This window comes from Amblyomma maculatum, chromosome 3 (genome assembly GCF_055883805.1).
Source record: "Amblyomma maculatum isolate TAMU_Amacu chromosome 3, ASM5588380v1, whole genome shotgun sequence".
NCBI lineage: Eukaryota > Metazoa > Arthropoda > Arachnida > Ixodida > Ixodidae > Amblyomma > Amblyomma maculatum.
The window spans coordinates 43,193,577-43,214,935 of NC_139346.1; the positions used below are offsets into that span (position 1 = coordinate 43,193,577).

General features: G+C 44.8%; 1 protein-coding gene across 1 annotated transcript; it reads right to left on the reverse strand.

Annotated features, from left to right (window-relative positions):
• Positions 1-8,114: 8,114 nt before the first annotated feature.
• On the reverse strand, positions 8,115-19,830 carry LOC146194657 (neprilysin-2-like). Its single transcript, XM_084596612.1, has 4 exons — positions 19,658-19,830; positions 14,811-14,832; positions 12,426-12,607; positions 8,115-10,410 (listed from the first exon to the last, which is right to left on the reverse strand). The coding sequence occupies exons 1-4, from the start codon at positions 19,828-19,830 to the stop codon at positions 8,115-8,117; spliced, it is 2,673 nt and encodes an 890-aa protein (XP_084452738.1).
• Between the last annotated feature and the right edge of the window lie 1,529 nt (positions 19,831-21,359).

Sequence of the window (21,359 nt, forward strand, 5' to 3'; positions counted from 1 at the left end):
TTGGTTCGATAACATATGCGTGCTGCTGCTGTGATGTTGGGTACTTGATTAGGAATGAAAAAAAGAACTTGTGATACAATGAAAGGCTGGAAATCTTCTTTATGTTAATAAAGCAAAGCTGTGCAATTTTTTTATTACTTCAGAAATAAATATTGTGCTGATAAACAAACTTTAACTTGTTCTTTACTTCATTCTGATGACTGTTGGCATCTGTCATAACATTCCTTTTATTCCATTGCCATTATCTGCATACCAGCTTACCCCTATAAAGATACAATGCTGTCCACACCCTCTTTTGCAGATATCGTATGCCAAGTTCCCAAGAGACAAGCTGCTACTCAAGAATTGGATCGTAGTTAGTAAGAGAGGCCCGGGTCCTATAGACCAGTCGAATAAAGTATTCTTCAGACACTTTAGGCCACACGACTTTGGCAGCCGTGTAGCAAACGGACGGCGTTTCCTGAAAGGAAATGCTACTCCTTCCCAGTTTCCGTTTTTGAAACCAGTGACCAAACGGCGGCCACCAAAGCAGCGCCTTCTGCATTGCATCAAGAGTGATCATTAACCTAGATCAAGCACTGCACCAACTAGCTCGAGCACAACACATTTAGAAGAAACCTTTAGTCAAAACAGTGCTGGCTAGCCTCAACGTAGGTGCGGACTGCGACTCTCAACCCATGCCGTTGGCAGAGCAACCACTGGGCTCTCCTCTTCAGCAGTGTATAGAGCCTGACCTTTGTTTTGCGTGGCCCAATCTAACAGCGGAGCTTCAGGCCAAATCCGAGGAGCTGAAAGGCTTCTATTATTATGTGACACATCTCAAGAGTTCCCTAAAAAATTTGACACATGAACGTAAAGAAAAAACAAAGAAAGGTCTGAGCCAGCAACACAGAATGAAAATCTCCAGCAGCAGCTCGAAATGGCCAAACAGGAAATGCAAGAATTACAAGCACTCATTGAAAATTATGAACAAACCAGATTCACTGTTGACAGATTCAAGAATGCGACAGTAGTAGGCAGTTCTACACGAGACTAATCAGCTACCAGCATTTTCAGAAGCTGATGTCACTGCTAGAACCAGGCGAAAATGCATGGAATGTGTATAGCAAGAAGCAATGTCTGCTTAATGACGATGTGAGAGAGCGTCTTCGCCAGCTTTCTCCAGAGGAAGAGCTTTTCCTCACACTAGGAAAGCTCAGGACCGGACGTTTTTCCACCCACACCTTGCACACATTTATGGCGTCTCTGTTAGTACGGTGTCAAGAGTGTTTTCCAGCTGGGTGAAATTTATGTATGTCCAGTTGGGAAAAGTTCTTGTGTGGAGACCCCGAAGTGTGATTCACCGCCACAAGCCTGCTGCTTTCTGTGACCACTATCCCTCCACAAGAGTGATTATTGATGCCACAGAGATTAGGTGCGAAGTATAGAACTTGCTTGTAACGCTGTCTGGAACGTATTCAGACTATAAATCAGCCAACACTTTCAAGGTTCTTGTTAGCGTGCCACCAGATGGTCTGTTGACTTTTGCGCCCGAACGTTTCATGGGGTATCTCTCTGATAGAGAACTAGTCATAAGAAGTGGATTTCACGACCAAACTTTCTATGCTCGAGACTCGGTCATGGCTGATAAAGGCTTCAACTCAGTGATCTGCTGGAAGAAAAAGGGGTATCCCTGAACATTCCACCATTCGTGAGAAAGTACCAGTTTGAAAGGAAAGACGTTCAAGACACTTAAGATATTGCATCATGTCGCATCCACGTCAAGAGAAGAATACAGCGCATTAAGTGTTACCATATCTTTGACCGCACCATACCACTATCCCTTGATCCACTGATATATCAGATATGGGGAGTCTGTGCAGTGCTAAGCCACATGCAAAGTCCTCTGATTGTAGAGTCGCAATAACATTGCTCAAGTGTTTACTGCAAACATGCCTGAAGCAGATGCAATTATTCAGTGCCTTAGCTTCTTTACGTGGAAAGGCAAATCGTAGACATCATCCTACGCACTCGCAATTTTCTTCCACTTTTGCGCACAAAAACGTGTCCGCTGCACGATGAGTAAGTTCGAGCCAAAGGCTATAAAGTCTGCCCATTGTGTATGGGTCACACCCATCTTACCATGCGCCTGCATAATGTGGTCGTGGTGCTCCCTGAGAGCAGGCGTGCAGTTCTTGTCAAATTTCCCGAAATAATCTTCACACAGAATGTCTACCTTCTTGGCATCTCGCAGAAAACATGAGCATTCAACTCCAACCGTGCACCACGGGAAAGGATCGTGAGTGTCAAAGGCAATGGCTTTAAGTGATGCTACAAGCCAGGGTTTTCCTGGATCCACGAAAATGCCGCAGTTCATCACCTCCACAGAACGGCCTGCTGAAGCCATTGTCTCCTTGTATTATGGGAGGGCCTTGCCTTGTTATTCTTTCTCTGGCTACGCATACAGTGGCTGCATAGCGTATGTGCGCTGCCCAATCATCATTAATTTCAAAATATACACATTCCTGACAGCCCTAACACAAGTCCTTCGTAGCAGTTAGGTTTGTCAATCCTTTCGCCGTCCGCTGCTTACTCTTCAACACAACTCCAAAGTTTGATGCTGTCAAGCGGTAGGCCCATGCCCGCATCCACGTTGGGCTCAGCCATTGTTTCCTCGAAGCTTCCTCCAGTTTATGGGCTTCGGCTGGTGTCACAACTATCAACAAAAATAAAATAGGCCAGCTTTAGCCATTAATGCAGACAAAGCAGATACCACAAGCACTTCTGTGTTTAAGAGATGGCATGTTTTTACTTCTAGAAACAAAACACAGGTTCAAGAAAAAATACCGTGAGTATTGTTGCAGTAGGTCCATCTACTCCATCAGGAACCACCCAAGGTATATTTCCACAGAAGCACTCAAAGGGTTGTGGTGTCTCCCACAACTGTTGCTGCTTCTTTTTTAAATCTTCTGACAGGAGAACCGAAAATCCATGTGGATCGAGTAACTGCTGACAGCTTAGCAGGTTGAAAACCTACAGAATGAGATAACAAAGATGTACAACGCACGCAGGACAGGTGTGCAACCCCTGCAGCTTAATAATATTTAATCTTGCACGCACTTTTTATTCTGGCGTTCAAAAGAGCACGTATAAAAAAAAAAGGCAAGACACTGTCTCTGCAGCTGACGCGTAAACAACGCGGCGTGGAGATCCAAGGCAACTCTATATTCGGTTTTAACAGCTTTTAAGGCGCCCAAACGAAAAAAGAAACACAAACAGTTACTTACGTAGCGCATGAATAGTTTTCCAAAACAGATGATGCAACGACTTAGCTCTGTAGCTCTCGTTGGCAAGCTTGTACGCCTTTCGTTGGCATTTCGTCGTCACCGTTAACAACGACAGTACGCTGCAATATGCGCACTGCGAAGCAGCGGCAAATCCACGTTTTTTACTCAGGCACACACTGGGCAAACGATGTCACTCATTGCGACGAAGTGCACTATAAAATTAATCCTTCGCAGCAGCAGTAGCGGCTTGGCACGACGTATTCTGCTCAGCGCTTAGCAAGCAGCGCGTACGGGGCCGTGCCGACGAGAACAATGTGAGGCTTCCCTTAATATGGTGGAAGCTTTCCCACGGTGCTTCTTTAAAATGAAAAAGAAACCGCTTATCACCGGCAGTTGGCGTATTTTTGCAAGGGGACTATTTACTACATTCATGACCTTTAAAGTGCAACTTCGGTGGCTTTTTTCAACATTTTGAGTTTTTATTGCATTAAATTCCTCATTGTGTCCTGAATCCAAAACAAAATCTGCTCTTAAAAATTCGAAGTAGAGCTATTTTTAAAATGAAAAGACAGCACATCGAAACTGAAACTGCTTTTATGGCGAGAAATGACGTTCCAGAGTACGAAATGTGACTGTCACCCGTTAATAATTATGAGGTATTATTAACGATGCGCCCTTAACGGTGCGCACACTCCCAGACACCCTTAGAGTGAGTGGGGGTAGCTGTTCCGGTCGCAAAGGAGATGCCCTCGACTTGCGTGGCAACTCAGCCGGAATTCGACTACCTTGTAGTGACAGGAGGGGGTGGTCGTTTGGTGCCCAGCGGTCGCCGGTTCAAACCAGAGTAAGGATCGGAGTCAGAAGTAACAAACAAAACACAATTTATGCACAGCAAGAGACGATACAAAGGAATACACAAGATCGCTTGAAATACACAGACGAGAGGTTCACAGAATACAAACGCTAAGCATGCAATTACACAGGTATCCAATAACGTAGAGGCTTTACAACAGATGAAACACGAGAGAGTACATAAACAAACACCAAATTGTTCACCGGGAACTGTTGCAGTCCGACGCCTCAAGAGTCACGATGTGGCCGCCATACGAGACGAGCGCCGCTCCCTTGAAAGTCCGTGGGCTTGCCAGCAGCGGGTGATCCCCGGGAGTCCAGCCGAAGTAGAGGTGAGCACGTCGCAAAACACTGACGAACTGACTGACTGACTGACTGGCTCATCAAACGGCGCGGTCTCTTTAAATAGGGCGCGCCGCGTCTGTTTGTTAACACGCGCCAAAGCTAGCGCGCACACACACATAGCTTCGCTGGTTGTAGCTCCCTCTTCTCTTCCCGTCGAGCCGCGCGTCGTCATTGGCCAGGTCCCATAGAACCTTCTCGAAAGGCCTGGCATATTCCAGGCCGATGAACCACCGTCTTCCCCGGGCAAGGGGAAAGAGGGTGACAACAACGCGTACAAAGCTACGCGCTCTCCAGCGCGGGGAAGGGGGCTTTGCTCTCCATGCCTTCCACGCGACGCCGTGCGGGCCTCGCGCCGTACCGGCTTGATGAAAATGGGCGCCGATTTCGTGACAGTGACGTCACATATAGTATTGTACGAACACTCGCAGGCTCGTTGGCCAAGTCACGCAATACATAAAATGCCATAGATAGCCTATTACAGGCCTCTAAATTTCATTATCACACGGGGATTGGGAAAAAACGCGGGTATAATGTTTGTGATGTCACAAATTTAGTGTTGCTCGCAGAAATCACCTCAGCTGAAGCCGCGAAATCTGCGCATTTTAAAATGATGTTGCGCGCCAATTATTTATCACACGGCGCCCAAATTTGGCAGAATGCGTCAGCGCGGTGAGGAAAACGAACAGTAAAATTTTTACTACAATATTTTAATGGCAAAGACCCTCCGGAGTTGCCCTTTAAGGAGTTCCGAAAGGGCGCTTGTTAGTATTCACTACCATCGGTAGAAGCATGCGCCAAAAGGGAGAGTGCGAACTCTTGAACATTTAGACGAATTTTCTTTTCTAGCAGCTAAACTACGGAAGAAGCATAATATGCTAGCGCCTTGTTTAGGAGAATACTGAAATTAATTATTCTAGAATCTAGGATATATATAATCCAAGGCAGGTTCACTAGTCCCTGTTGTTCGGTCAAAAAATATTAAAAGCACTTTTGTAAAGTGAAGAGGGAAAACAACAATACACTTGACATCAACTAGTGTTTGCATACGCATGGCTGGTGCAACTAAACAAAATATTTCTCTTATAGCGTTTCGTTACAAAACAGTATGCTGCGATAAAAATAGACCACCGATAGTTTAATACAAATTTTTCTGCCATTTGTAGCTTTTAAGTTCAGTCGTTCAGTCGTGTCCGACTCTTCCCTGACCCTATGGACCCTATCACGCCACGCTTCTCGGTGTCTCACAATCTTCATAACATCACATAACTTCATCTGCATAGATCTTATATTCCATGTTGCTATGTGATATATCTCCTTGCAACATCGGACTTTCCGATCGCTTCCCGACACATCCACAACTGAGCGTCCTTTTGGCTTTAGCCCAGCCGCTTCATTCGTCCTGGAGCTACTAGGAATCGCCCTTTGTTCATCGCCAGTAACATGTGGGACGCCTTCCAACCTGAGAAGCTCATCTTCATGTGAAGCTTTTACTCCGTTCTAAAAGCATTAGTTGTGCGAGAACAGTGTGAAAAGATAAAACAAGTTCGCCGGCTTTGAACAGATTATGTGAAGTTATCTGACCTCAGCCGTCGAGAGTAACACGCGGCGGATGAGTATTTAAATTTTGTAGCATTATTGAATTATTTGTGAATTGTGTAGTTAAAGACACCGATACGGCATTCTGCTCTGGCGGAGCCGGAGTGGGGAGTTCCGAAATACTTTTGACATCGTGGCTTTGCTGTCATCCCGCAAAATACGGTCGGTCTTGTATTTCACCTGCATTACGGTGCCAGCATGTGATGCGTGATAGCCTTCAAGTGAAATGGGTCCTGAGATAAATTCATGGTATGGAAGACAAGAGAATAATTTGCATCATTCCTGGTGGTTGATGACAGTGGTAGCGATAATTGTAGTGTAAGTGATAGTTGTTCATATAATACACCTATGAACACTATACGTAATAAGATCACAGCGGCTTTGTGCCAAAAACGCAACCCAACACAACAATATCACAAAGCTCTAAATTGGGGTTCACGAATTCCTTTGAAAAGGAATTTACTTCTCGACCCTCAAAGCGCAGCATACAAAGAACGTGTGGCTGCTGGAATCCAGTGCTTGAATGCGGTATAAGCACACCCAAAAAGCCGAGAAAGGGCGCTCTGCAATATTAATTTGGAATAGCCGGGCACACTGCGTAGCGAAAAATAATTTAAAGGTGACGTTTCATTGCAAAGCAGCCTGAAGCACGAGAAATAATTTATAGATACCGTTCGACTGCAGGAACCTCCCAGTTAATCTCTTTTAAATTAACAGTGCGCGGAGGAGTGTTGGGAGTACAATCGTTGTTTGGGAATGTACTGATCATTTATTCCACAATAAAATGAAGGCTACATGCGCCTAACATCAGCTCGTGCATTCTTAATCTCGGTGCAGGTTTTATAGGAAAGAAAGAATTTCGAAACACAAACTTTTGGCCGGACTAATTACCGTCCGCTTTTAAGTCTTTCAAATACACAAAAGCCGACTCTCGCCAGTGAGTGTACACGAAAGTTGATCGTCTTCTTTTTCAATAGCAGTAACGCAGAGCGTATTCACTAGTCTCTTTCCTACATTTACAGCCTCACCCACTTCTGGAAAAGCGTAATTAGGCTGCTTAAAAATTTTTATGATGATTACTTCCTTTCTAAATCGAAATTTGATCGAAGCTCATCAGCTGTTTTACCTTTTGGATAGATTGAGGCAAAGATTCGGGCAAGACATGTATGTACAATTACAGACTTTTTTTTTATTTTTCACACATATTCTTTCAAGAAACACCCCCTAACAGTTCTTGTCTGTCATGAAGAAAATGTTATGGTTGGAGAAATGAATAGAGCAATTAAGTGATCGGGAGGTTGCGGGAAGCAGCGCGTGGGCCCATACGAACGTTGCACGGCAAAGAGATAGCAGCGGCTGCATCATGCCGCTGACGGCGCTAGCTCTGCGTTTCGGATTGGGATGAACGCGCCGTGACCCGCTGAAAGCGAGCCGGCGCTTCGGCAACCGGAGAACACCGTCGCCGCTACGCAGGAAGAGAGGGGGAGGTGGGTACACGCAGCGGCAAAAGGTGGCGGCAGGAGTGCACACAGCAATCGGAGAACGCGCGGGGTAGCCGCCGCTGAGGAAGAGAGAGAGGGGGAGCGGAAGGAGCGCACGGTTCCCCAGCTGCGGAGTGAGCTTGTTACGAGGGTCACCACCAAAGGAGACGCCGGCGAAGCGAAACGCAGGAAGGGGCGTCAAAGCGCTGCGCTCTAAAATATCCCTTTCACATTGTTCTAAAATTGTAGAAAATGCACAGCATCCACCACTGCTACAGGTGCGGTGATACTCAATGCGCGGCACAAGCCGCCTTTGACGATATTAGCAATAAGCGTTTACTAGTCTTATTAGCTCCAGGTCTTTGCAGGTAACAGTCGTGCAAATAGTCATTTATTGGGACACTTGCAAGTTTTGTAAACTGTGGCCGTAGCTATCACTTATCGAAGCGATAGGCCGAAGGTAGTCCACTTGTACTTCGGCCGCATTGATACCGCTGCAAGATGAGCGTATAACACCAGACAGTACACTAGACTTCAATCTGAACAGCGCAGGCCCCGCAGCCGCGTTTCGTCTTCACATCGTCCAGTACGTGCACCGTTGTGAAGGAGCCATCTGCCTTCGAAGCCTGCAGCGAAACGTTTTCTGAAATCCTGGGAAGTTTGCCAGCGCACTGTTAACGCGTATCCTGGCGGGAATCGCGTGTTTGTACCGTATCTGGACGCCTTCCGTTCGAGGCCTTTCGCACTGTCCCATCGCGTACGCGTAATAGAATAGCCGGTTTTCTCTCAAACGTTCGTCGTTGTGCCCAATACCCTCAGGAAAGCGCTCTGCAGTCCGCCTCCTGTACACGTCGAAGAGGGGTTCGATGACAGCGCTCTCCGCGATGAACCTACTTTGGAACGCTTGGAAGGTGGAGCGTGGAGAAACCTTCCTGATTTCGCTCTCCAGCTGCTCCTTAAAGCATGACGACTTGTTTGCAAACTTTCGCCAGTCTCCTGGGCTCCACCAGCTTCGATAGTTGCCGTTCTCAGAGGGCGCGTCGGACCCGCGGACGTCAATGGCCATCATGATGCCTTTCAACATCTTTGCCCCTAAGATAGGAACAAAGATGGGGTGCAGTGTCTCTGAAAACAGAACCGGCATCGTCACAAGAGCGTGTGGCACGTAAATTGAGTTTGTGTCAGGGTTGTACTCAACCGAAGTGGAAAACACTGAAGCTCTGTGCAAAAAATCGTAGTTGGCCGTGTCATTGAAGTCTCTCCGCGCAGCATCTTTGATAAGTGATGTGAAGTCTTCTAGACTCTTCATTTCTGGCGTGAACGCAGCGTACGACGTTGGGTAGGTTGCCTTCGCGCCCAAGTAAGCAAGCTTCATTGATCGTAACTTGCGTAGTGCAAAGTCTACCGTTCTGCTGGTGAACCAAAAACGTACGAGACGCTGGAGGGAGCGCCGAATGTCGTCAAATAGAGCTTGTATCTCTTGCTGAAAAGGTATCCGCCACACGCCCAGGTTTCCGCCTAGGGCCTCGATGCCCAAAATACGCATGCCATGCTTGTAAAAGTTTTCGACCATATGAAGGCAGCCCTGTACCCTCAGTGGCACTGTGTCGACGTGCGTGTCGTAGCTCAGAGGAATAAGCGGAGTAATATTTAGAAACGAAGAATACTCAACCAGTGTTCGAAAATAGAAATATTGTGCGATGTCATCCGGGGTAGAGATGTGTTTCAGCATTTCTACCACATGACTAACATATTCTTCGTCTAAGACGCGTATATTTAACCTCCCGCCGAACGACTTTGGAAAGAGATGCGACAACCAGCGCACGGTAGCGTTCCCCAAGGCTGTCATACGTTCACCAGTGAGCGTTGGGCTTTTCTTCTCATGAGCAGCTGCGGAAACGATATTCGTTAGGCGTTTCTCTATATGCACAATCTTGGTGGCAACCAATGAGGCGTTCTCCGAATCAACAAGTGCGCTCTCTATAAGGCGCTTGTAGTCACCCTCAGTTAGATCTGGGTACCGCAGGAAGAACCTCTTGAGCAGCAGTTCAGGCGAGTCGACGTACTTAACATATCTTTTCCCGTCCCTCGTTGCCTGCGTGCCAGCTGGGGCAAGATAGACACTGGCAAGAGGACGCACGCCCAAGTGCTCCGCATACTCGCTCTGTAGGTGAGGCATCATTTCCTGAAGACCAAGGTGAAACACCACCGCGGGAACGCTGGTCACAGTTTCGGACGCGGTAGAACTTCTCTGTAGCTTTGTGAACAGTTTTTCCCTGACCTCCCGGGAGCCATTAGACGTGAGGCACGACTGGTACAGGAATGCAGTGTTGCGGACCCAGCGAAGGGGACTGTGCCGCTCGACGCGTATGTTCAGGTCGAGGCAGCTCATCAGCTTTTCAATGCTCTCGGCCTCGAAAGTGGGCTTCACGTTCGGAGAAAACCACCGGGGCCCGCAAACGTGGCCGTAAAAGTCGTCGCAGGGATCTATTGTCCGGTCAAGCTTGGTGTCCATATGATGCAGGTACCAAAGGCACTCGGGTTGCGAGCATGTCGTGTCGCTGTCACTGAAGCGGAGCCGTCGAGAGTCCCGGGCTGGTTGAGGCGGATGATGTCTGGCTATTCGTTTTGTTGGGTGGTTTTTTCTCCGCTGGCGCACACGCTTTCGTTTTGCTGTCAGCTCTTTCGCTGAGCTCCTTGTAGTGGCTTCGTTCCTTTCGAGATTACTTATGTCTTCGTCCTCGTTGACACTCTCCTGGGGACCGTCTTCAACTGGCCTAATGGGCTCATCCTCGGCATCGAAGCGCGCGCTGTCTTGGTGCGTATTCGATGCGTACTCTGTGCCTGCTCTTTGATGCCGCAAACCAAATCTGCAGAAGACCAAGATACTCATGTTGAATACCTCACCTTTACATAACACGTGCACTGCACATCTTTCGTGGCATTTTCACACGTTTATGTCATCATATGCAAATATTCTAACAGACCATGTTTGACGTGCAAGTTTTTGTAGGACAAAAAGAATCTTGTTGCTGCATATATGCGGTCAACATCTTTGTCGTCTAGCGTTGTTCTTTACTCACTACCTTTAACTGACTCATTCACGCCTGCAGAGATTCCATCTTTCTTTCAATCTATTTTTTTTTTCTTTGGATGCTACATTTTCGTAACATTATGCGAATGCAATGCATAGCGAAACACAAAGCAGAATTGGGTTGTCAAAGCCTGAGGAGTCGCCGGCTAACCAGTATTTGTAGACAGTGTAATTTGTAAACAACACTCGTACGAATTTTGCTAGATTTTCCGACCCATTTTTTCATTCTTGTAATTTCAGCCCTAACAGGCTTTAATTAGAAAAGATTACAAATATAATTTCGAACAAAAATGTAGATTTCATATCTGGTTTAGTTTGGATTATGGGGTTTAACGTCCCAAAGTGACAAGGCAATGAGAGGCGCATAGTGGAGGGCTCCAAAAATTTCGACCTTCTGGGGTCACACAAGGCACAAGCCTCACAACCCACCACAAAGGGGCCAAATGAGGTAGTGCAGAGTAGGGCTTAACACCGGGTAGACGCTTGGCCTGCGTCACGACGCTTTAACCCGTCGTTTGCCGGCTCCCTAATAAAGTTATAGATACATACAAGGCCTAACACGTCACACAAGGCGTAAAAAGAATTAAATATCTTGTTTACATCCAGAACTAGATGGACAGGGTGTGTGGTACAGAAAAAACAAAACTTCTAGCCAGCTCCAATAACCATGCACTTTTAAGTGTAGAATAAAAAGAACAGCTAAAATGTAACTGTGTTGAATTCCGACAAGCCCTAGAGAGCTAAATCACCATGTAACAGTGGATAATTCTGACGTCGGAATTCTTATTATGTTAATTTATTAAATATTGCAGGCCCTTGGATTGTGCGAAGGGCCATGGGTGCATTTCCGTCTGTAAACCTTCATTCTAGTCTCGTATCGTGCCGGGGAAAATGCAAAACTTTAACGCATCACTTACAGCATATATTGGTGTCAGTGCGTCAGGATGACGTCATGTGTGCTGCGCTGCTGCAAGCGTTATAAAAGGATAATACGCTATTGCAAGCTGGTTAGTAATCAGAAGACAAAGAAATTGATGCATTCATTGTTTTCGCCAGCATTCAAACCTCAGAAAATGAGTGCAGTGCAGAGAATATAATAAATATAAACGTTACTGCTCTTTTTTTTTCTGTTGAAAGAGTAGAGAACTCATGCTTTGTGTGCATATTCGTTTTATTCTAAGAAATGAGATAGAGAGAGAGAGAGAGAGAGAGAGTAGTTTTACCGCAAAACGTGAGTCTGAGTTTGACTTGACTCATAAATTAGTTTACTGACAACGCCGGCCAATATGCATTTAAGTAAATTTTTCTAACATAATTTAAAGATTGCAATGATTTTACACACACAGCTTTTTTTTTCAAGGTGGAGGCAGAACGATGCAAAGCGTTGCTGCAATCGGTATTATCTCTTCTTGCCTGGAGTGTGTGTCACAATAACACAAAATTTCATGCGCTGACACTAAAACTGTGTTTATGTTGCTAGATAGAAGCATTTTCGCTGACATAGTTTCAAGCTCGGGGTTTGATATAGGCGTTAGTAGTAAGAATGTACCTGATTCTATTCAGTGATTCCACCCATGGCATTGAAGCGAAAATTAGATTGCAACTGCTAGATTATCGTGCACTGTCAAAGCGACTTATAAATTCTTCATCTGGAACAGTGTTAGAAAGAGTCTGGATCCCCTTGAAGAATTTTGGGTGCCCATATCTGGTTACTGGAGTTGTTTCTCGAAACATCATACCGTAACAGGGTGTTGCCGAGTGGTAAAAGTCTAATTTCTATGTCAGGAGCACCTTCGGAACACCAGAGCACAAAAAACAACTTCAGCTTCAGTGTCGCTGTCGTTCGACCCAGCGTCCAACACATGCTCGTCGTCTTCGGACAACTCTCGGCTGCACACCCTCACAATATACACTGACGAAACTGCAGACGGTGGAAACATTGACCGCTGCGAAAGCTGCAGGTTTGGAGAAATCTACGTTAAGACATAGAAGGGCAGAGTTGAAGCTAATTACTTTACAAGACGAAAGATAAAATCATGAGCCAAGCATCTGCGTTAAGTGTAATAGTAGTAGTAGTAGTATATAGTTATATATTGCAAAATAATCAAAAATGAAGTGAAAACATGTTTGCCATAAGGGGTATCTGCTATCAGATTGCCAGAAGCACCGGAACTGAGGCGGCGGAAAGAAAGGGATGCTGAGGAACGGAAGAAAATTGAAGTGGTGAGTGTCAAAAAGAAATGACAGCGTAGGTGCAGTAAAGTGGTAATGAGCGCATGGTGACCCAGAGTCACACGTTAATAATTGTAATTTATTAACGATACGCCACTATTGCTGCGTGCACTCCCAGACACCCTTTAAGACTGGTTTACACTTTGGATTCGCGAAGGTCGTGCGACTCGATTCATCACGGAGGGGGAGACACGTGACAAGCGCCGATAGACATCGAGTGTTCCAGCGGCGTGCAACTCGCTTCACGAAACCCCTTCTCCGAAAACGATATGAACGAAAAGCAGACTTTCGCGCCGTTATGGCCTCTGCTACCACCCTCGGAGTACATCAATTCGGACTCATTTCGGGTATGAATACGTGCAACTACCAGCAAGGAAGTAGATCTTATGAATATGCCCATGTTCATGGCTGTTTCGACAACCAAAAGCGCTCTAGTTCGACGAAAATGGAAGCTGTTCGCGCCGTTTGCGGTGTCGCGAAAGGGCAGCTAGATCACGAAATTCTCTCATGGCCGAGCATCGAGCACATGACCAAGAATATTAGTACAAACGCCAATAGTACCCTACACTCTCGGAGTATTCCTTGACATGTGCCCCACGAATGCGGGCGCAGTAAGTCGGGCACATGCGCGCATGTACTGTTGACGTTTCTCGCCAAGGCAGAAGGTAGAAGCGCCGTGGATTGGCCGAGGAGTTCTGCGACTTGGTCGCGTCGCAAGAAATCTGTCAGTCAGAGACTCCCTCAAACCGGTCGTCGGCGACTCATTCGGGTCTCCCCTCCGTGACTAATAGACATTTCTATGATGAATCGTGTCGGGAGACATCCATTAGTCGCCAGTGTGAACCAGCCTTTAGAGTGTGTGGGGCCAGCTGCTCTGGTCTTAGAGGAGATGCCGTCGACGTATGTGGGAAGCTCAGCCAGAAATCAGCTACCTATAGTAACAGACGGGGGTGGCCGTTGTATGCCCAGCTTTTGCCGATTCAAGCCAGAGTAAGGGGCGGAATCAGAATTAACAAGCAAGGCAAACTTTAGACAGCAAGAGACGATACAGAGGAATTCACACTAACACTGAAAATGCACAGACAAGAAGTTCACAGAAAGGCAATGAAATGCGTGCAACAAAAGACGCTGTCATAAACTCAGATGATTTACAACGCTAAGCAATACACTGAACAATACGCGGCAGAGGCAGCACGTGGAAGCATCACTAATTTTACTGTTGGATTTTCGCAACTACGTTCTTCGCGCTTTACTGCTGCCTGACAGGGCATATTGATTGCATGACAGGATGTATTGACTGCGCTGGCTTTTCGCCATCGTGGTTGTGGGCCGCGTTTTCCTAATCTACCTGTAAAATGCAACCATGAGCGGCGTTTCAGACTACCGACTGCAAAGATATAGACAGCATCCAAGGTTATTCCTGCCCTTGGGGGGCAGTGGAGGCGCGTGGACGCATCGCTAACTTTACTAGGGGATTTTCGCAAGTTGGTGACTTTCTTCCACGTTACTCGTAGCTACGTAAGCAATTGCTGCTCTACCGCTAAATTGTGATTTCTGTTCACTTGTTTCGCTTTCGCTGGTTCTTACAACACTCTGTTCGACAATGTCCACTAGCAGTTCTTGCCCTGCCTGTAACGCTGACTTTGATGCCGAGGATGGCTTCGTGTCATGTGTAGAATGTACCTATACCTACCATTTTGGAAACTGCGCTGGTCTCGAAAAACACAAACAGTATAAAAGTCGGAGCGCATAAGCAAATAAAAAATTAACAGTCCCAGTTGTACAACGAAGAAGCAGAAGGGCGAAAAGCAGGTTGATAAAGCCACTAGGTAAGTTAATGTGGAACTGTGGTCACTTCTTGTGAGCATGAATGAAAGGCTTCTTGGGTTCATGTGTCTTAAACAAACATTTTAAAACAAAGAAAGTAGTATTCAGCTTACGTACGATGACCTGCTGAAGAGCCTTGCTGAAAATGAAATGGGCACAAATTGTATAAAGGCAAGGGTACAGAAGCTCGAGGAAAGAAGCCAGAGGGGCGAAACAGGCTTAAAAGCTGGCTGCTGAAGTCATCGACCTGGAATGGAGACATCATCGGTTAAATTTGGAATTTCATGGAAGGGAGGTTACTCTGAGAGAAGATTTACTTCAGAGAGTGAATTCAGTAGCAAGTTTGTTGGAAGTTCCAGAGCTGAGCGAACTTGATGTTGATGCTGTACACGGCCTGCCGACCAAAGCTGGCAAGCTCCCCGGAATAATAGCACGCTATTCCGGGCAAGCTATCAGGGACAAATCGTTACATTACAGACAGAAGCTCAGAGGCACGGAAAACGGTGCATTTGTACTAGAGATTATGACAGCTCTGTCGCGACAACTCTTTCGAACAGTAAAGAATACGGCAAAAGAAGGCTACAAATATGGCTGGTTGAGGAATGGAAAGATTTATGTTCGCAAGGCCGAAGGCGATTCTGCAATAGTCATGCATTTAGCAGTGAATGTGACTTTACAAACATAACCTTATTTAGTAGCCAAAGAGGCTATTTGTTTGTTTTATAAATTGCAATGGGTACACCAACACGCTGAATGTTTATTTATTTTTTTTGCCGCGTGAGGTGAATGCCAATGTCTCGGGATACCGACGAGCACCTTGAAATGCCTTTACATAAATGCTCCCTGACTTTGTGACAAAGAAGCTGCTACAGGGCTTATCATTTCTATTTGATGTGATAATGCTCAATGAAATTCATATCAGTCTTTAGTTTCGAATTCGTTCGAATTGTCGCGGTGGCGGCCTATTGCTTTTATTGAAAGAAGGAATGAAATGTTAACTGCGCGCTCTCGCTTTTGTGTTTCCTGTAGTGGCTACAAGATGCGGACTGCAAAAGTAAATAATTCAGTCTTCACCGTTTGTTATCGGTCCCCCGAAGGAAACGTTGTATGCTTTCTTTCATTTTATGAATAATTTGGGGGGTTCATTTCAAATGCCGGACATTGACTTCTTTCAGCAGGCGATTTTAATGTTGATTTTCTCAAAGAACACGTCGCAAAATTAACTCTGAATGCACTTATTGCTTGGAATGGGAGCTCCAAAAAACGGATTATAAACTTGGATCACGGAATATAGTGAGAATATATTGGAATAATTACAAAAATTTTAGATGTACACAACACAGCAGGTGTGATATCGTGACACCTGAGTGACTACCTTCCTACCTTGATGGTATTAGACAGGCATAACCGTTATGACAACAAAACGGTATTTGAATACCCCGCCGCGGTGGTGCTGTGGTTACGGTGCTCGACTACTGTTTCCAAGGATGCGGGATTGAATCCCAGTCGCGGCGGCAGGTTTTCAATGGAGACGAAAAGCAAGGTGACCATGTGCTGTGCGATGTCAGTGCACGTTAAAAACCCCAGGTGGTCGAAATTTTCGGAGTCCTCCACTACGGCGTCTCTCATAGCCTCAGTCGCTCTGGGTCGTCAAACACCGCAAACCAAAAATTTCCATTCATCAAAACTATTCGTGTAATGCCTTCTGAAACACGCGGTTAACTGTGATTTCAAATATCTTCTTGCTGTTAAAAATGCTGATAAGGCGTACAACAAATTCATAGATCTGATTTTTGAGATATACATACACCACTTTCTTTAAGGAAATCTAAACTGGGTAGGAAAATACGTAAGCTGTGAATTAGATCTCAGCTGCATAAAAAAAATAATCATCTGAATATAATGTTTCACGACTTTAATGAAACTAAAGATCCTGAGTGAATAAAGAAGTTTGCGACGTAACGAATCAAGCTAAATAAAGAAGTAAAACTGAAATTTTTTCCACGCTCAACTTGGTCGCTGTTCTCGTAAACCTGATATTTTGTGGCAAAAATTGAATGCCGTTTTGAATCTTAAAACAAAGGTGTCCAAAGACTGATAAGCTCAGCATTGGTCATGTTAAGGTATCCGACGAAGCCCTAGCGAAGATATTCAATGACTATTTTGTGTAGAGGGACAATCATTTTCTCCCATCTGACTATTTATTGCTTTTATCCGCAAGTAATATTTACCTTTTTCTTTAAGCCAGTCATGTAATAACCAAGTTCATTCTGTTTTTATGTCGCTTCAAAGTATTTCGAGTTGTGCCGTTGAAGGTGTGCAGATTATACCTCTTAGATATGTGTTTAACATGATTACGCCAGTTATTACGCATATATGTAGCGTTTCTTTATTTTGGGCTACTTTTCATGAACATATGCAAGTTGCTAATATCACAGTCCTATTCAATAAAAGGAATGCTAGCCCCATATTTACTAACGCTTTAAAAAAGAAATATTCACAACTGCCCTTCAAGTTTTTTTCGATATGTATAACCTTACTGGATCTCAATTTGGTTTCAGAAAGTATAGGTCTACCGAACTTAAATTACTGCAAAAGAGAGTGTATTATATATCCGAGTTTTCAAAAAACATGCTTGTAGTCAGCTTATTATTCGACGTCATAAAGCGTGTGACTACATTAACCATAAAATTTTACTTCAATAATTAGAAATCTGCGAAGTACGTGGTCATAGCTTGAATCATTAAATCATACCTTAGGTACCGTCGACAGTACATTCAGATACGTGATCAGTGCTCTGACCTTATGCCGATTTTAAAAGGTGTTCCTGAAGGCAGCATTCTCATACTTTTTCTTTTTATTATATATATATATATATATATATATATATATTAATGATCTCGCAGGTATGTGCACTGAAGCAAATACATACTATACGCCGATGAGGCTAGCATATTTTCTTCAGCCTCAGACTGGGTGTGCCTTACCCACATAGCAAATTCTGCTCTTGAAATCCTCCGATATTGGTCTCATGCCAACCAGTTGGGAGTGAATATTAATACTTTTCATGCTTTTCGTATTTTTGAGACCCAAATCAAAGCCCGTTGATCTAAGTGCAGGTCGGTCTTATGTAAGCAGCACAAAAATTGAAATAGCAATCAGTACTAAAATTCTTGAGGTCCCTTGTTTGCAAAATATGCTCCGGGATATTCATGTCTATTTCCTTGGTGCTATACTGTCAAGTGTTGTTGAGGTGCTATCGAGATGTAGAAAAATAGTACCATTTGGCGTAAAAAACATATCTATGATTCTTTTTTTTTTCTGACCTCTGTTATTGCTTTTTAGTGTGGGGTTATACCATCAGAAAAAGCATAGTTAGGCTATTTTTGGTGTTCCATAAAATGCTCATATTAATGACCGGTTCCTTCAAGCAGAGGCAATATTTGTCTGGAAATTATATCTTTATAGGTTAAGTGTCGCATTTTAGCGTGAATTAAAAGTAAACTGCTTCTTTTCCACAACGTGAGGTTCAAACGCGATACCAAAGCGGTGGGGTGCAAACGCGACGTCAAAGCGTTCCATCTTTGAAGAAAACATCATGGTAACACTCCGTTCACCCGGTCACATATTTTTCCACCACCTCATAGGTCACGTCGCGTTGATCCTGCCCATAAAGTTAATGCCATTTTTGCCCGGACGGGACAGTCGAAACATTCAACATTAATTTTATCAATAAAAGACAACAATCAATTGCCATCCAGAATCGCTACAATAACAATTATCTTATTTCAGTTAGAATTACAAATATACCTGGAATCGTCACACTTTCAATAAATATATTGTGTCACTGGACCGACTCATTCCCTACAGCTGTAATTTTTATTTTGCCTACGTTTCAGCGCGAATGCACTGTACCTAATTTCAAGGGTATAATACTATGGTGATTAAAATTACTACGTATCCATCGACTACAGCACCTCTTTCTTTTTCCACTTTCACTCCCACCATTATCACATCTCTTATGGCGCGGTCAGATGTTCACTGAATAGTGACAGGTACTGCGCCTTTCTTTTCCAGTGAACCAATTATTATAATACTAAAGACTTTCACTTCGGTAAACTCAGTGTCATTCTCTCTGCCAAATCGCCAAGCAAAATCATCCTTCCAATGAACCAATTATTATAATATTAGAGACTTTCATTTCGGTAAACTCAGTGTGATTCTCCCTGCCAAATCGCCAAGCAAATCATCCTTAGCTGCACTTTCGGCCGTCGTGATTGGTTTAGGCAGAATTATATCCCCGGTAATTTTATCCATACTGTCTGATGTGTCGTTGCTGTGAGCAGAATTATTGTGACGTGTGTTTACATTATGGAAACGGGGTCGCACTTAAAAAGGAAGCAGGCAAAATATCGCCTTTTATATTAATTTTCTTTCTTCCCTGCATTTGCCAATGGGCTGAATGGTGCAAATTTAGGACTAGTCCACGGCGAAGAGATATTTTGCTCAGCACTTTTTGGCGTGCTTCTGCCCTTCTCTGTCCATGTTATGCGTGCGCGGTGGTCAAGCACTGGCTAATATATTTCGAACTGTTCCCGATATCGAGCCTGGACCGAAAACATACATTAAACCATAACGAAGCAGCAGTTATTAGTCGGTATACGATAAAAGAATATCTGCACACACACCACACAAAAGAGATTTTGTATAAGCACGTATTAAAACGTCTAAGGTACACGTCATTAACGCTCGACGGCAATGCTAATCCCTTAACATGGTTTAAGCCACCACAGCATTCTCAACATTGAAATACACGAAATATGCGAGATGAGAACTCTCAAGTGTTTGTGTTTCGCCAATCCTGTGATCCCATCTGTGGTGTGTAACGCAAGACGATCAAGCATGCGGATTCTTCGCAGAAGTATGGTGTAACACGAATGACTCAGTGCTGCAGCATGGTTTACCTTGCGCTTAACGCCGGCGCCTTCTCGTCGTCAGCGGCAGTGCCCGTGAAGTAGGAAGTCAACAAGCCCCCGTTCACCATGGCCAAAGCTACGACGGCGACGCCGAGCAAAACTTGGACAGCTCGTCGCAGCCAAATGCAGTCGGCATTCCTGCGACGACCGCCCTGCTGCATGCTGGTTCCGGCCACCGTGGAATCATGGAGCCGTCCGCCCGAAGCGGACGCTGCTCCCACTCGAGCCGCCGCTGTCGCCGTCGGTGCCTGTGCGTCGAGACGCGAGAACGACCGCGATGCGCATCGTCGTCGTCTTTTCACCTGCAACACCTTTCTTCACTTCTGTGGCGCTGTAGTGCAGCGTGAATCTGTTTACTCAACACACACTAATACCGCTACTGAAACTGCAAGAAAATATTATTTCGCTCCTGAAAACTAACACGGCTTTCCGTCGCCTTTAAAAAAGCGGCGCTACTCTGTTGCTAACAAGCTCACTAAATTGTACTTTTAAGCGAAATCTTTGATAGGCTTATGAGCGTGGACAGGATTTGTATGTCGGAAGAAGAAGTCACACTGTCACTGTCAAGAACTGAACTGATTATTTATTTATTTATTTTAGTAAAATAATGATAGTATGAGGTAGAGAGTGAAAACGTTTATTGTGCAAAAGTTCATTGATGCGTAGAGATTAGTTAATTAATTACCTTAAAAAAGTCAATTATCTGTTAACTAGCCCAAGGCGTCGATATAGCATGCAGCCGGCAAAACAGCCACGGAATACAAAATTATGCAAAATAGGTGCGTAATGTACAAAAACGTGGCAGATAATGAATTGAAAAAACAAAGCAATAAAAAGAGGCCGAAAATAGAAAAACGTTGAGAGTGAAAAAGATAAAGAAGTGCAAAGAAGGAGCACAAAAGAAAAGAAAGGAAATGAGTGCAAAGATTCGCATAAAACGCTTTTGTCTTACCGCCGTTCAGAGACATCTATGTGCCTACAACGAACCTTTATTCGTTTTTATCAAATGTCTCATTTTCGTTAATAGATGGCTTTGCATGGCACGATGCACATGATGCTTAACAGACGACCGCGCCGCTGGGGGCAGCGCGGTTGATGACACTGTCAGAGCTGCTGCGGTGACAAAAAGAGATTCGCCGAGCGCAGGAGCGCAGTTCGCTTGTTGTGACTAAGTCTCTGCCGTATGGTATGTGTGCGCCCGTGAGGACATGCCCGGGTGGATTGCTTCAAGTTGAACTTCCTACGTCCTGTGGCTTTCTTTCTGCATTTTATCTTTTCCGGATGGGACTCCAACCAGGTGTCCACCCGATACGAAGAGCCAGTCAACACTATCATCATCGCCACTGCAATGCATCGACTGACTGAATGGTGGAGTACTGTGTTTAACAGTGCGAAGACGAGGTGTTGAGACCTGGTGAAATGCGAATTTATCATCCTCCCCCTTTTCGTTCTGTTTCCTTTAGTTTTCTTTATTTTTTATTTTTTTATTGCCTTACATTCGGGCCCGGACACCAATGGTGCTCACCCGTTACAAATGGTATGACCCTATTTCTATCTATTTATCTGATCCAAGTTCCAGTCCCCAATTTTTAAGCGTTGTTATCTCCCTCCCGAAAAACACCCGAGAGTGGCTAGACTGCCAGCAGTGGCCAGTCCGGCTCGCCGCCCTGGTTTGTCATGAGTGGGTCGT